The 17,476-nt window shown below is 36.0% G+C and overlaps 1 protein-coding gene across 1 annotated transcript; it reads right to left on the bottom strand.

Moving 5' to 3' along the window:
* Positions 1-1,834: 1,834 nt before the first annotated feature.
* Positions 1,835-16,905, bottom strand: LOC128221161 (gastrula zinc finger protein XlCGF8.2DB-like). The gene is made up of 2 exons (XM_052929625.1): positions 16,805-16,905; positions 1,835-8,149 (listed from the first exon to the last, which is right to left on the bottom strand). The coding sequence occupies exon 2, from the start codon at positions 7,484-7,486 to the stop codon at positions 6,614-6,616; it is 873 nt and encodes a 290-aa protein (XP_052785585.1). The 5' UTR covers positions 7,487-8,149; positions 16,805-16,905; the 3' UTR covers positions 1,835-6,613.
* Between the last annotated feature and the right edge of the window lie 571 nt (positions 16,906-17,476).

The following is a 17,476-nucleotide window of genomic DNA, read 5'->3' as shown; positions in this document are numbered from 1 at the left end:
ATGCAAAATTGATAAATTGTTCGGTAATTCTTTCGAGCGAACATTCGATTGCAAGTTGAAGTAAACTATTATTATTTGTTTTAAGAAAACTCAAGGCTTTTGGCCGTTTTTTTACGGAGCATTTACCATCAACGGACCCTGATTTTCCAAAAATTAGCCTCTGAAATTCCTCATTTTCAGAACGAATCCCAGCGAAAAGCGATTCATTTTGAAAAAAAAATCCACTGTTTTCATATTTGTAAACGATTGGAAAATGAAACAGCGAAGATCGTAAATTCACGGGTGAATGACGTTATGTGGAGGGTCGTTCCGTAGGACGATCCGCAATACATAGCAGTCTTGTTCTGGAATCGACATTTACTAAAAATAACTATGGAAAAACAGACCAACTCGGGAACTAGTCGACAATTAAACAAAAACAAACGTAAGTTTTGACTCATCTTTTGTACAAAAACACTTGAAATATATCATAAAACGCTATACAAAACGTTCAACGGAATGTTTATAGATTCATTTGGATCCCTGAGACAGGCTTGCCGATGGACATGCCAATGACATGTTATAAAGCGAATACCGGCAGACGCGGCATCGACACGTTGGTGACCCAATATAGGATATACATTGCAAAGAAAACTACATACCATTGTTTAAATAAATGTTATGAGAACTGTTTTAATTATTAATGAGAATCGGAAATTAGACGCCATTTTGCTACGACATAAACATTATTCACCCATTATGGAAAAAATATGGTGACCCGTCTTGGACCAATGGCGTTGCGTCATTCATGTTGGAGGTGAGAAATGTACATAATGATAAAAGGGCAGCTTTAATTAAACAGACGTGTTCAACAATTTTGGACCTTATATTTATGACATACATATTGTCATTTAAGAATAATTGCATGCCCTTAAGAAATTTTGACTTTAACTTAGCATGAACCAGTTGGCGTTATGAAGTTCATGTTATTTTATACTGCACGGCGACTGGACTTAGCATGAACCGGTTGGCGTTATCAAGTTCATGTTATTTTTTACTGCACGACGACTGGACTTAGCATGAACCGGTTGGCGTTATCAAGTTCATGTTATTTTATACTGCACGGCGACTGGACTTAGCATGAAACGGTTGGCGTTATGAAGTTCATGTTATTTTATACTGCACGGCGACTAGACTTAGCATGAACCGGTTGGCGTTATGAAGTTCATGTTATTTTACACTGCACGGCGACTGGACTTAGCATGAACCGGTTGGCGTTATCAAGTTCATGTTGTTTTATACTGCACGGCGACTTGACTTAGCATGAAACGGTTGGCGTTATGAAGTTCATGTTATGTTATACTGCACGGCGACTGGACTTAGCATGAACCGGTTGGCGTTATGAAGTTCATGTTATTTTATACTGCACGGCGACTAGACTTAGCATGAACCGGTTGGCGTTATGAAGTTCATGTTATTTTATACTGCACGGCGACTGGACTTAGCATGAACCGGTTGGCGTTATAAAGTTCATGTTATTTTATACTGCACGGCGACTGGACTTAGCATGAACCGGTTGGCGTTATGAGGTTCATGTTATTTTATACTGCACGGCGACTGGACTTAGCATGAACCGGTTGGCATTATGAAGTTCATGTTATTTTATACTGCACGGCGACTGAACTTAGCATGAACCGGTTGGCGTTATGATGTTCATGTAATTTTATACTGCACGGCGACTGGACTGGTATTTGCATCATCGTCTTAACAATGTTACAGTGCGTTTCAAATACCCGCCGTTCTCTTCTACAGGGTGGCGTCAAAGTCAAAACAGATTTCTCTCCTTTGTGTAAACAGTATTTATTCCAAAAGAGCATTGCAAGGATACACATATATAAAGCATAATCAATAATAAATGAGTTTCTGAGGTAATAATACATGACAGGTAAACAATTGCTACATGCAAAAAAAAACACAAAATAAATCCGACAGGATTGAGAAGGAAGCTAGTTAGCTTATACTATGCCCCGTTCTTATCACTCTTTCAAGACGCTTGTAATGGCGTAAACGTTGAAATTATTTGTTGATTATGTTATCGTAATAATTTGATGGATAAGGTGAAAGGTGAATGACAAATATATATGAAGTAGAAGGTGGTTAAAAGCGTTTGAAGAATGGTAGTAGCCACACAGAGAGGAAGGTTAAGAGCTGGAAGAGGAACTCACTGATGTTTTTGGACCAATTTGTTTCCAGGGTTATGTATCTGCAAACATCAATATATTTTAATTTTACTCTTTGATATCGACCCCACGCCGGTTAATTAAACAAATATATTAGACAACTGACATCCAAACTTAACAAGGTCCAAAAAAATAATACAACTGTTGATGGATAGTTTGACATTTTTAAGAATACATTGAAAACATCACGTGATATGGCAATCAACAAATCACGCTACAACGAATCACTGAACTCCGTTCGTTTCGGTATTCAAAACTGTGGTGTTCAAAGACGATATATAAACAAATATCAAAATTTGCTGAAGGGTTCCAGCTGTCAATATCGTACATGTAGTTTCAACACTCCTATTGATTTGCAACAATTTATCTCGCCATAAAAACGTGCATTTCATAACACATGAGCGAGTCCCTTTAATTTTACCTGAAAAAGAAGAATAGAAAGAAAATAAAACAGAGGAAAGGATTCACAAGAAGGAATGTATTTTGTACGTTTTTAAGTTTACATAAAAAGGCTCACACTTCAAACGGTCACACTTCAAACGGTCACACTTAAAACTGTATGAAAACACAAGAAAAGTATAGATCAAACTAATTTCACACTCTACTGGAGGCGGACAAAGCATCCCATTGACAAAACCACCCATGTCGTTCTTGACTGGGTGGACACAACCTCCCATTCCATTTTGGCAAGGTGGACAAAACATATCATCCAGGACATGAGATCCCATAAATGTTTGATAATATGGACACACATTTATAACCACAACAAAGGATAAAAAATATACACATGTATATTAAATTATTATTAATTGTAAGTGATTGTTACATTATTCCTCATGGGCGTTGAGTGTCAGAATTAGCTGGGATGCTTTGCCAACCATGCCAAACTGTTTTGGGATATTTTCCAACCAGTCAAAATAGTGTAGGAAGTTTTGTCCTCCATTCCTCATTTTACAAAAACAAATGTGATGCACAATATATTTTCAATTTTAAACCGCTACTTTCTGAATACAAAAAAGAACAGTAAAAGCTAAACTATCAATAAGTCAATAAAAAACATACAGAAAGCTTCATAAATAATAAGCTTCATTAAAATACTAAAAACTTACAAAAGAAGCGTTTCGATAAAAATACCCGTCTGCTTTGTTAAATTGAATGAATATAATCTATTCAACTTTTGGGAAAGGAAATACTTAAATCTGATACTGGCGTCATTTGTGTGGTGTTTCTTTGCATCTTAAAAATACAAACTATTTTTTTTTTCAAGTGACAATATTCACGCATTTCACCGAAAACAATAATCATGATGTTGGCTTATGCTCAATAGGGCGTCCACGTTACTATATAAAAGCGAAACATAACGTTGTCGCAATAAAAATCGCCAGAATTAATGAACTGTCGCCACCTTTGCGATTTTGGCGCCATTTACGATCGCCAGCGTAAACCCTGAAGTTGTGCATACATAATACTTATATGTGAAAAACTACAGAAACAAACTCAGAAGCAAAATGTTTTAACATAAACCCGGTTCAATGGCACTGGGTGAACGCCAACGACATCAACATGGCTTAGATTATGTAAACTAAAGACTACCGTCCTCAGTCTCTGTAAAAGTGGAAATGATGACAACATTAAATGTAATACCGGTATATTCGTTATAATAGTCATTGTAAAGTAAGGCTCACGTATATATGGAACTATTTTTCAAATAAAATAATATCTACATTGTAATACATAGCAAAAACATTTTCATTTGTTAACACATAAATTATGAGTAATAAAAAATACATAGTTAATCACAGAATCAGAAAACTTGCCAGTGAATGCCTCTCAACATCAACGTACGGATTTTAAATAGAAGACATCAAGATTTACAAAATGAAATGACAGCAACTGTGTTAAGCTAGCAGATAGGGGTTGAAAAATTGGGCTCTATAGAAAAATATCTTTAACATTATTCATTTATCATTAATGTCTAAATGATGGTCATATATCTTTAGGGGTATTTCTACAAATTCTTGCATTTTTCATATATCTGATATAAAATAAGTTCCGTTCTATGACTAACATATGGTCCATTTAACATACTGATTTTATTCCACTTTAATTTGTTCACAAAGTGTTGTAACAAGACAGGGCTGTCTTTTGGGTCATAAAAGGCAGCAGCCCCAAAGCCAAACTTAAAGGAGTGTATTTTTTACCATTTTATTGTACAATTGCCCTCCATAATCTCAAAATATTCAACCATTGAAAAGAATGAGTGCAGACAAAATGTAAATAAAAGGTATATTTAAAATTGACACTACCATGTGTACCGCGTTTTGATACATGTATATTACATGTACATCAACTTAAATTAAATCATGTTTATGTTAAGTTTCGGTCAACTTGCAAAATTTCCCATTGTATGAAAAATAACTATAATTTTCCCTATCTCGTGGCCACGGCCCAATTCCCAAATTGTAGAAAGACAGCCCTGCAAGAAAATATGATACCATGATATGACCTCATATATATTCATATCAAATATTATTTTTTTAATGTGTCAATATTATAAAACTTCACATTTTACGTTGGTGTAACGTCAGACTGTGAACCACCTTTTCAAAGGCGTAATGTGCTGTTAACACACATATATATACATTGTATATATTCCACTACATTCTTCACTACAATGTGATATGTATCATACTTATATACTTGTACATGGCTTTTTCACTAACGTGAGGTCTCGTGTATCTGCAAATGACACCTTAGAATTATCCGAACCACACGCTTGACACTTGTAACGGCGTTTCCCCTGAATGAAGTTTCGTGAACCCGCAAATGAGACCTTACATAATTATCCAAACCACGCACTTGACAGATTTAGGGCGTTTCTCCTGAGTGAAGTCTCGTCTACCTGTAAATGCGAACATGAGCCTGAAAATTATCCGAACCACACACTTGACACATAAAACGGCGTTTCTCCTGAGTGAAGTCTCGACTACCTGTAAATGCGAACATGAGCCTGAAAATTATCCGAACCACACGCTTGACACTTGTAACGGCGTTTCCCCTGAATGAAGTTTCGTGAACCCGCAAATGAGACCTTACATAATTATCCAAACCACGCACTTGACAGATTTAGGGCGTTTCTCCTGAGTGAAGTCTCGTCTACATGTACCTGTAAATGCGAACATGAGCCTGAAAATTATCCGAACCACACACTTGACACATACAGCGGCGTTTCTCCTGAGTGAAGTCTCGTCTACCCGCAAAATAGACCTTAAGAGTATTATCTGAACTCCTACTTGACACTATTACAGTGTTTTTCCTGCGTGCAGATTTCTCGCCTACCCGTAAATGAGACCTTTGAGACTTATCCGAACCACACACTTTACACTTGTAAGACGTTCTTCCTGAATGAAATCTCATGCACCCGTAAATGAGTCCTTTGGGAATTATCCAAACCACATACCAGACATGCTTACGGCGTTTCACATGACTGGAGTCTAGTCTTCCCATAAATGAGAATTTTTAGTAATATTTGAACCCCTACTTGACACTATTATAGCGTTTCTCCTGAGTGCCTCTACTACCCGTATATGTTACCTTTGAGAATGATCCAAACCACAAACTTGACACTTTACGTTTTTCCTAAGTCAAGACTCGTCTCGAAAATTATCTGAGCCACACACTTGAAACTTTTACGGGGTTTCTCCTGAGTGGGGTCTCGTCTTCCTATAAATAAGACCTTTGAGAATTATCCGAACAACACACTTGACCATTTTACGGCCTTTCTCCTGAGTGAAGTCTCGTCTTCCTATAAATAAGACCTTTGAGAATTATCCGAACAACACACTTGACCATTTTACGGCCTTTCTCCTGAGTGAAGTCTCGTCTTCCTATAAATAAGACCTTTGAGAATTATCCAAACAACACAGTTGACCATTTTACGGCGTTTCTCCTGAGTGAAGAATCGTCTTCCTATAAATAAGACCTTTGAGAAAATCCGAACCACACACTAGACACTTATAACGGCGTTTTTCCTGAGTGAAGTCTCGTCTACCCGTAAATGAGTCCTTTGAAAATAATCCAACCACAAAAATTACACTTTTTACGGCGTTTCTCCTGAGTGAAGTCTGATCTACCCGTATATGAAACCTTTGAGTAAAACTTTCACTTGACACGTGTATGGTGTTTCTACTTAGTGGAGTTTCATTTACCCATTTATGAGTCACTTGGGGAAGTCTGTGCTTAACGTTTGCATGATTTTTTTCTCCTGAGTATAGTCCCATCTACCCGTAAATAAAATACATCCGTATCACATTTTTTATGTATTTTAAATCGGTGTGTTTTTTTCCTTTAATTAAAAACTTTTGAGTTAATGCCGCACAGTTTTTCTAACACGTTTATGGCTTTGTTTCTGCGTTGTGAAATCTCATGTGTCCCGCTACTTGAGCTTTATGTGTAAAAGTTATGTCACATATCTCACACTTGTATGGCTTCTCTCCAGTATGAAATTTCATGTGTTCTGCTACTTGCGCTTTACGTGCAAAATTTACGCCACATACCTCACACTTGTATGGCTTCTCTCCAGTATGCAATCTCATGTGTACCGCTACTTGACCCTTATGTGAAAAAGATACACCACAGATCTCACAATCGTATGGCTTCTCTCCAGTGTGTATTTTAATGTGTCGCTGTAAATGGAAATTGTGTGTAAATTCTGCGCCGCATGTTTCACACTTGTGTGGCTTCTCTCCAGTGTGTATTCTCATGTGTCCTTTTAAACTAGATTTTTGAGTGAAACCCGAGCCACATATCATACATTTGTGTGGCTTCTCTCCAGTGTGTATTAGTATGTGCTTCCGTAAATCCGATCCACGTACAAAAGCTGCGGCACATGCATCACACTTATATGGTTTATCACCTGTGTGCGCGCGCATGTGTCCTTGTAAATTTGACGTTTGATTAAAAGCTAAACCACATATCTCACACTTGTATGGTTTCTCTCCTGTGTGTATTCTTATGTGCTTACGTAAATCAGTCCCACGTGCAAACGCCGCAGAACAGGTCTCACACTTGTATGGTTTTTCTCCAGTGTGAATTTTCATGTGTCGCTGCAAATTACTTTTAAGAGAAAAAACAGCATCACATGTCTCGCACGTAAATGTTTTCTTCTCTCCGGTGTGAATTTTCATGTGAGTCAGTAATTGCCGGCACTCCATGAACTCAGTCGAACATATTCCGCACCTGAATGATGGCTCCGCTTCAGAGCTCATTTTTATCTAATATTTAAAGGTCTTCAATGTCTTGTTTGAGGAATACAAGTGTCTTCTCTTACATGATCTCTGTATTTCTTTGAAGAATTAATTTATATGTAACATTAATGCTACATATCCGTAACAGTTGCCTTGCCCATTCCCAATGTGTATTCCGGTTGTGACGGAGAAAGTAACTTGACATATGTATAATCATTGCTCTCTGTCCGAAACACTCGTGAATTGCTCTGCTCCTCTAACGTGTGTAACCACTTTTACAATGGTTGTGTCCGTGTAAAGTACTTAACATAGATATAATAGCATTGACATATGTCCAATACACTTGTACTCCTCATTTCACACGCGTATTCCATTTAACAGCTGTGTCGGTGTAAAGCTTTTTCCAAATGCAATGCCATTGTCCATGTCCAACGCTTTTTGCTCTTCTAAAATGTGAAATCAAATTAACAACCGCATCTTTGTTAAGTAGTTTCCAAATAAAACCTCATTGCTCTCTGTGTCCGAAACTTTCTTTGCTAATTTCACAACTGAAATTAACAACCTTGTCCAGTATAGCTCCAACAACTGACATCATTGCTCCATATCCAAAACGTTCAAATGATCCTTACAGATTGCACATTAAATAAACGGCCGTATGGTTAGATAGTGGTTTGCACGCGTCGTCTGAAAAGAGAATCAACAAACACATTAAATCATAACCAAGTCATGGCATAAGCATCTGATATTGGAAGTAAATTAGGTAGGAAAAATTGTATCTGACAGTGGATGTGTTTGGGTTAAGGGGTGTTTGGTCCATCCATTTAATACATTGGGTGGTATTTTGTCCGCCTTGTTAAAATGATGAAGAGGGTTATACCACATATACATAAATAAGCAGGTGTCTTGTCAGAGGTGAGTATTGGGGTGTATGGTCCGGGGATAATATTGGGGTGTATTGCCCGGAGAGTGTATTGGGGAGTATTGTCTGGGGGTGTTTTAGGGTTAATAGTCCGGACTCCCCTGAAATACAACATGATTGGAACATTGCATTTTTCATGTTTTCATGGGATATGTTAAACCATGAAATTAAAGAAAGATGTGCGATTTCTGTGAACCCCTATTTGGCATAAGGTTAAAAAAGTACCAATATATTACAGTTTCACATCTAGAAAGACGGTATGTATTCGTATTGAGTATTTTTACTGTCCATGTAATTTAATAATTAAATAAAAATAACATTGCATAATCTGAAATACAAAATAGTTTACCCAAATTTAAAAGGCAATGCAATGGAGCTTATTGAATGTTTAGTATGACATACAACTCCGCAAGTCGGATGTGTCGCCTGACGAATTATTTACTGTCGACATTATAGCTGTGAGATGGCATTTTATTCATTTATAGACAATGATGTTGCCATTTAACTTCTAAGTGTAGGTGACATTTGAACTGAAGGTAACAACGTTAAGCCGGACAAAATTCACAAAACAAGAGGGCCATGATGGCCCTAAATCGCTCACCTGAGTAAAACAGTTTAACATTTGTTATCAATTTAGCTTGTTTCTCAAAGAATATTATACAAGAGCTGTCACAGAATGTGATGAATACCCCTGAATGTGAGACATTGACCTATGAACAACTACATGGAAAGTTGATCATGCCTTTACGTGTCAAATACATATGGCAAGTTATTTTAAATTACATATGAACATAGAAAACAACAACCATACTTGACAGCCTACACTCTTATGTCCTCATATTCAGCATTCCATTGTGAATAAACACTTAGTGTATCTTCCACTTAGAGGTAGGGACATGGGTCTTGCACACGACATGTCGTCTTGGTATGTCAAATACATGTGCCATGTCATTTTAAAATCTGACAATACAAGAAAAAGTTACATCCCGGACATGACAGCCTAAACTGTACTTACATGCATCATTCCATTTTGAATGAACAATAATTGTGACCTTGAACTTAGATGTAAGGACAAGGGTCTTGCACGTGACCTATCGTCTTGGTATATTGAACACATGTGGCAAATCATTTTAAAATCTGTCCCTACAAGAGAAAGTTATAGCCCAGACACGACAACCTATACTCTATGGCCTTATATGTGCAGCATTCCATCATGAATAACACTTAGTGTGACCTTGACCTTAGAGGTAGGGACACGGGTCTTGCACGCAACACGTCGTCTTGTTATGTCAAACACATGTGGCAAGTCATTTTAAAATATGTCCATACAAGAGAAAGTTACAGCCCGGACACGACAACCAATACTCTATGTCCTTTTATGCAGCACTCCATGGTGAATAAACACCTAAAAAGTGTGACCTTGACCTTAGAGGGAGGGACACATGTATTACATGCGACACATCGTCTTGGTACGTCAAACACACGTGGCAAGTTATTTAAAAATATGTCCATACAAGAGAAAGTTACAGCCCGGACATGACAACTTATACTCTATGTCCTTTTACGCAGCACTCCATCATGAATAACACTTAGTGTGACCTTGACCTTAGAGGTAGGTACACGGGCCTTGCACGCAACACGTCGTCTTGATATGTCAAACACATGTGGCAAGTCATTTTAAAATATGTCCATACAAGAGAAAGTTACAGCCCGGACACGACAACCTATACTCTATGTCCTTTTATGCAGTATCCATGGTGAATAAACACCTAAAAAGTGTGACCTTGACCTTAGAGGGAGGAACACATGTATTACATGCGACACATCGTCTTGGTACGTCAAACACACGTGGCAAGTTATTTTAAAATATGTCCATACAAGAGAAAGTTACAGCACGGACATGACAACTTATACTCTTTGTTCTTATATGCAGCATTCCATTGTATAATCTGTTCATACATACGAGAGAAAGTTACAGCACGGACATGAGTTATTGAGCCAGACACACGAAAAGATGGACGGACGGACGAACAATTTTAATATGCTCACCTTCGGGGCATAAAAATATACTGGTCAAAAATGTTGCCTGGATAATCACTGACAGGACTTTTCACAGTTTCCTGCACACTGACAGGACTTGTAACAGTTTCTTGCACACTGACAGGACTTGGTGATTGACTGCACGCTGACAGCATTTTGTTCAGTTGCTGCACACTGACAGGAATTGATGATTGACTGCACACTGACATAATTTGATTCTCACCTGCACACTGACAGGACTTTGTACAGTTGCCTTCACACCACACTGACAGGACTTGATAATTGACTGTACTTGGTACAGATACCTGCACACTGACAGGACTTTTTCAATTGCCTGCACACTTTCAGGACTTTGTTCAATTGCCTGCACACTGACAAAACTATGTTAAATTGCTTGCACACTGAAAGAACATTTAGTATAGATACACAAACAACAAACAGTGCACTATCCAATAAAATCAATAAACTGCCTTAAACTCTAAAAATCAAACTTCAGACCACATTCAACACCTTCAATTTTAATATTAATACAATTGCCCATCTAGGACAACATCACATTTCTTATGCTATTTCTACTTTGTTTCTTTATAAGTTTATATAGATTATAAGTGAACAACACCATCCACACAGAAGATAAGATTGTAGCATCTGCATGAACAATAATATAATAAATTTATTATTAAGTAAAAATGAAATTTCTTCTAAAGAATAAAATGTATAATAATTATTTAAATCTATGAACCTAAAAAATGAACAATATTAAATTACCTCAGAAGTGACTATGTTGAAGGCATAATAAAATTTAAAATCTTGTTACTAAAATTAGAAAGTAGTGGAATCTCCAACAAAAAGGGAGACCATATAGCAAAGCTTGCTGCCCTTGCTTCAAGAATAGACTTTACACAACTTTCAGATTTTAACAAAATGTAATTATAATGAACTTGTAACCCACGGGGTTAGGCCAATTTTTCTCCAGGGACATAATTTGAATAAACATGGTAGATAACCAATTGACAATGTTACACACCAAATATTATAACACTAGGCTTCATAGTATTTGCCAAAAAAAAGTTTTGTAATTTTTCCTTAAGGTTGCAAATTACCAGAGTTCTGAATGGAATTCATTTCTTTGAACAATTTTGAAAAGGCACCAACCAAGGATCATTCCTTTGAAGTTTCATTAAAATTGCCCAAGGGGTTTAGGAGAAGATGATGACTATAACTAATTGTTGACGCTTTTCCTTTAGGTTGCCATGGCAACCAGAGTTCTGCATGGAATTTATTTGTTTGAAATATCTTGAAAAAGCAACCAAGGATCAATCCTATAAAGTTTTATTAAATTTGTCCTAGGGGTTTAGGGGTTTAGGAGAAGATGATGATTATAACCAATTGTTGACATTTCCTTCAGGTTGCCATGGCAACCAGAGTTATGCATGGAATTAATTTCTTTGAACAATTTTGAAAAAGCACCAACCAAGGATCATTCCTGTAAAGTTTCATTCAAATTGTCCAAGGGGTTTAGGAGTAGATGATTATTATAACAAATTGTTGACATTTTCCTTTAGGTTGCCATGGCAACCAGAGTTCTGCAGGGAATTAATTTCTTTGAACAACTTTAAAAAAGCACAAACCAAGGATCATTCACTTTGTGCTCAGGAGAGCTAAAAATAATCAAAGGGTAATAACCCTGAAATATGGAAGGAAGAGTTACAGTTCTAGTAACACTGTGCACTGCACTTGCCCTAAATAAAATCCCTATCTAGCTATGAAGTTTCAAGTTGATACCTCTTATAAATATTCTTTAAGATATGCCCCGGACAAAACTTTAAGCATGAAAATTAACAAGGGGCAATAACTCTTAAACTAAGAAAGCAAGAGTTACTGTTGTTGTGCACTGCACTAGCCCTCCACGAGATCTATCAACATATAAAGTTTCAAGTTGATAACTCTTATATTCTACAAGATATGCCCCCAACAAAACTTAAAGCATGAAAATTAACAAAGGGCAATTACTCTAAAACTAAAGAACAAGAGTTACTGTTATTGTGCAGTGCACTTGCCCTCAATGAGATCTTTAATTCTTGCATACCGGACGTGTGTTTCCGGTCATGTGATCACTGCTGGAATAATCCATCTTACATACCCCATGTAAGATCAGTCACGCGCAACAACGTGCCAATTCTTATTTCATTTATTGTATTGTTTATGAAAAATATATTATGCCATTTCAATAAAGCACAATCAAATATATATGTAAGCAAGTCTTTCAATTTATTTAAATGAAAATAAATAATCGTAAAAAAAACGCTATTTTTAGTAATTTAAAAATACTGCGCTCTATGACGTCAGTAAACAACGTCGCACGCGCTTTTTGGTGTATTTGTACAAAAGTTCATTTTATAAGTCATTTTTTTAACAAATTAATAAATTGGGATATGCAAGAAAAAATATCACAAGAACTGTTACTTTTGCCTCATATTTTCTGAGTTATTGCCCTTTGTTAATTTTCATGTTTAAAGTTTTGTTGACCCTTGGGCACGCTGCTTGGCTGGTAACTCGGCAAGCCTCGTTACCGGCTTACCCACGTGCCCTCAGGTCAGATTTTTCTATCCATACCGGAAACACATGATAGATACTTATAACATTTGAAGTTTCAAGTTGATAACTTTTATACTCTATACTCTTGTAGTTATATACTCTATAACTTTATACAAGATATGCCCCGGACAAAACTTTAAACATGAAAATTAACAAAGGGCAATAACTCAGAAAATATGGAAGCAAGAGTAACAGTTCTTGCGCACTGCACTAGCCTCTAATGAGATCTATTTACATATTATGAATTTCCAGTTGATGCCACATAACAGTTTACTAGATATGCCTCGGACAAGTGAAAACAAAACGCGGCCGCCGACGACAAAAGTAACCCTTTATGACGCCTAGTCAGGCGACACAAAAAGAATGCATACAATTGTATATTGAGCAATGTCATCATAAAGGTGGCCGAACAAAACATCACCCAAACAAAACACACCCAGACAAAACACCCTTTTATAAAGTAAAACATATATATATATATATATCCCATATCAACCAATCAATATCAATATTTAACATTAACATATTATCTAAAATATAATGCCACTGGAAATAAAAGTTTTTCAAATTCCATTTCAAAATTATACGTATTAAGGCCCAATATTATACAGTATTTTATTTTATTTCCTATCAATGTATCAATTAGGTTTTTGACCCTTATAACGTCAGCCCCATTCCCCTACAGATTCAATTCAACAGTTCATTTCAGTAGTCTGTTACATCAAGGGCAGTAACTCAAATACACATGTTGTAAATTTTGATAGAAAAGCCATCCTTATAATTGCCCTTGACCAAAAGCTATTTTTTTGGGGGGGGAGGGGGGGGGGCTAATATTTGTATATTTTAACCTTCACAGATATACCATTTTACACCTTTTTTTCTCTTGGAAAGAGCAAATTTTTGCGTAAATAACTGCAAACCAGTGATATAAGATTGCTAACAAGAAATCAGATTGTAGATTTACATATTTCTGTTCGAAAATTAATGTTTTACGGCTTAACTTGCTATTAACAGTTAACATCAATTTTTACACTTAAATGTAAAAATCTGCAAACAAATTTTGTGTCAGCAGTCTTATATAACTGGTTTCCATGGACTTTTCACAAAAATTGGCTCATTCCAAGACAAAAAATAAAAAAAAAGTTGCGAAACGTCCAATCTGTCAGAGTGCAGATTTAAAAAATAACTAATTTTAGCATGTTTTCCGCATCAAATAATTAAGGAGTCCATAAACATTTTAATTTCTTATATATTTGATCACAATTTTTTTTGTCTGTTTTTGGAAAAATAATCACTTTGAAACTTCATTTTGGACCAAACAATGAAACATATTTCTTGTTAAGTGTGACTTTTACAGCATCAACATTATACTTTTCTAAATAAATGTAAACAAACAAAGTTTTTTCCCCTTTTTTTTCTCTGAAGAGCCAATTTCGGCTCGAAATCAACTTCTGAAAAAAATGTCAAAAGCTTGTTACTGTTCGTAAGAGGCAGGCATTTTTTTTGTTTTTAAATCAAAATATGAGGGAATTTTAAGTGCATAATAAGTCAATTACAGTAAGGTAAAATTCTGGTCACAAGTATCATGATTTAATCAAATAATAGCTTTGAACAAGACTCACGAAAAGGTAAAAAGCTTTGACAAGCCGCAACTTGTGATTTTATCATAGTGACAAACCGTTTACAGTCAAAATATGCATGATATAATTATGATAAACAAATTCTTCAAAAAAAGTTTTTTCCTAGTATAAAATAATATCTAGCAGTAGTCCGATCGCCCATGTTGACGAAAAAATGAACCGGATGTAATGTTGTGAGCATAGAAGCTCCGCCTCTATATGCAAATTAGTAACCGCCCTGCTAAGGCACCAAGGTGGAACCCCTAGAAGTATCAGAGAGGCAGTAGGATTCAGACTATTGATGTACTCACATGTTATATACTTGTAGAATAAATGTAGTAAATATTTAAGTGTCTTTATTACATACGTACATTAAACCACAACACCGGGCTATGAAAATTCCTGCAAGAAATTGACGAAATCATCAGGCTTGTTGGTTAATAAAAATTAAATTTCAGTCTGTCAAATTTTTTTTGATATATAGTGAGATATTGAAGTTTGGATGATTTCTTGTTGTTGTTTTTTCAAATATAGTCATAGAATATTCACAAACTGCAGTTGTGTTGACATGGCCCTACCTAAGGCCACACCCCCTTTATCAACAATCCAACTACAATCCAACTGCCTTGACAGAACCAGCCCTACCCCCCAATCGCACCACCACCAGTTTCCCCTGGCAACGAAGGACCACACCACAACCATACTTGCATTCATACAAAGTTAAATAAGAAATTGTACAGTTATCACTCCTTATCATTCCAGTTATTTTTGTATAGGGTTTTAACCCATATAAGTAGTCCACCTAAATGGCCGTCAACCAGTCTTTTGACGATATTTAGACTATGGCAGACTGGTGACGTCCACCATCCAAGCAAAAAGTAGCAAACGGGCCTTGCGCAGAGGATCCTCGCGGCCACAATTTTTAAATTATCTTTGTTATAAATTCAAATTTCTACGAAAATATCATTGCCTACTATCAAACACACATTTATTTATGTCTAATTATGCCAAAAAAACATGTTCAGATACCATAATGCACCTACATGCATCGATTGTATCCATTAATCTGTAAATCTAGGAGAAATCTGACAGGTTGTGTACATGTATGAAACGGGGTAGAGGATTTCGAATATTTTGGTCGTTAATAGGCTCGGTTAAATAACACTATTAAAATGCAACCATTTCAATGCGCTGAACGCTAACGAGTTTGATGGGTCAAGTTGGGAGAAGTTGATGATGATGATGTTCGTGATGATGATGATGATGATGATGATGATGAAGATGATGATGATGATGATGATTAGGTATCACCATTTTTGAACACTGTTGCGTTGCTCTGCGCAATACATAGAAAAGGGAGGATAACTGTGACTGCGCACAGGGTTAACAATCATTGACGGATGTGTACAAATTTATTCGATAAAAATCAACATGTATAAAAAATGGTGGACTGCTACGCTCATTTCGTGACCCAGAGTATATTTATGTGAAAATAACGACTCTAACGACAAATCCAACCCAGTTAAGATCACTGTCAGGTACATTTGTAACAATTATATCATTATTAATCAACATCGATGCATAGTATTACTATATATTCTTTCGCCCAGTGTTAAATGGTAGAGAGTTGTAGCGTTACAGGGATACACATGAAATGTCAAAATAATAAAAAAGTATCCCTGATCGCTCATTATTGTAGCTACCCATATAAGGTACACAAAATGCGTTTTCCTGTAAACCGGTGGGCTATGGAAATTGGCTCTAAAATAATAGACTTGTTATACGGGATTCTTCCAATCCCTTACGTCTAAACTCGTATTAAGTGAAGTATTTTATGGTTGAAATTGATCCTAAAGGTTTATATTTATATTTTACCATGTAAGTAAAAAGTTATATGACAAGCGGAACAACTTGACCCATTTGTAATACCTCGTCAAGCTCCGACAAGCTTCGAGATAGACCTCGTAAATACAAACGTAACAACTTGGCCATGGCCGAAATGTTCCGATTGTTTTAATATTGTGCCCTGAAGCCTTGCAGGTGCCCTTCATGTATATATCGTTATGTTTTGACAGAATGAAATGAAGAAAACCCGTCAAACTAAAATTATTCATAAAAAATGACCAACATATTTATAATTTGAGATTTAAATAAATTAATTACCTTGTCTTCTGCATGGTTTGGCGAACCAGCTTGCATAATTGATTTATTCAATGCCCTAAGTTACTGTTGTGTAAGTCAATACAAAATGTATTTAGTAATGGAAAATTTATAACTAAGGGACGATACTGCTAAAAAGTGCGGTTTCAGTCGCCACTATTGGCCGGTTTCCGGTAGCTCGATTTCCTAGCACGTTCTCCATCGGCTATTCCTACGATTATATCCAAATTTGTCACGATTTTCTCTCAACTCCACGGTAATAAACAATCTCCTTTGTCATATGTGTTTTTAATCATTGGCATTTCTATTAACTGGCAGTGTTATAATAATAACTTTAATATTTTTGTATAGGGTGACAATAATTCAATATTAAAACCGTTGTAGATTGGCAACATCTCAACAACATTTTAATTCAGGTTTTATATATAAATAACAATAACGTACATCATGTATATATAGTTAACAATTCCTTCGTAGCGTTTACCTTAATAAAAATAGATTGTCATTTCGAAACAGCCATTTTCTTTCAAAGTTATAAAATTTCGCATTAAACTTTTTATTCCATAAATTTAAGGATGAAACTTTTCATTAATTACATGTTCACAGTATTTTAGCAGCTATTGTGCACTAAAAACCAAATTTATCCCAAATGGATGATAAGTCAGTTCCTTATTC

The sequence above is a fragment of the Mya arenaria genome, chromosome 16 (assembly GCF_026914265.1).
Source record: "Mya arenaria isolate MELC-2E11 chromosome 16, ASM2691426v1".
Taxonomy (NCBI): Eukaryota; Metazoa; Mollusca; class Bivalvia; order Myida; family Myidae; genus Mya; species Mya arenaria.
This window is presented reverse-complemented; position numbering and strand designations above follow the sequence as displayed.

Coding starts and splice junctions, on each gene's coding strand:
- LOC128221161 (XM_052929625.1), bottom strand. CDS start 7,486: ATGAGCTCTGAAGCGGAGCCATCATTCAGGTGCGGAATATGTTCGACT.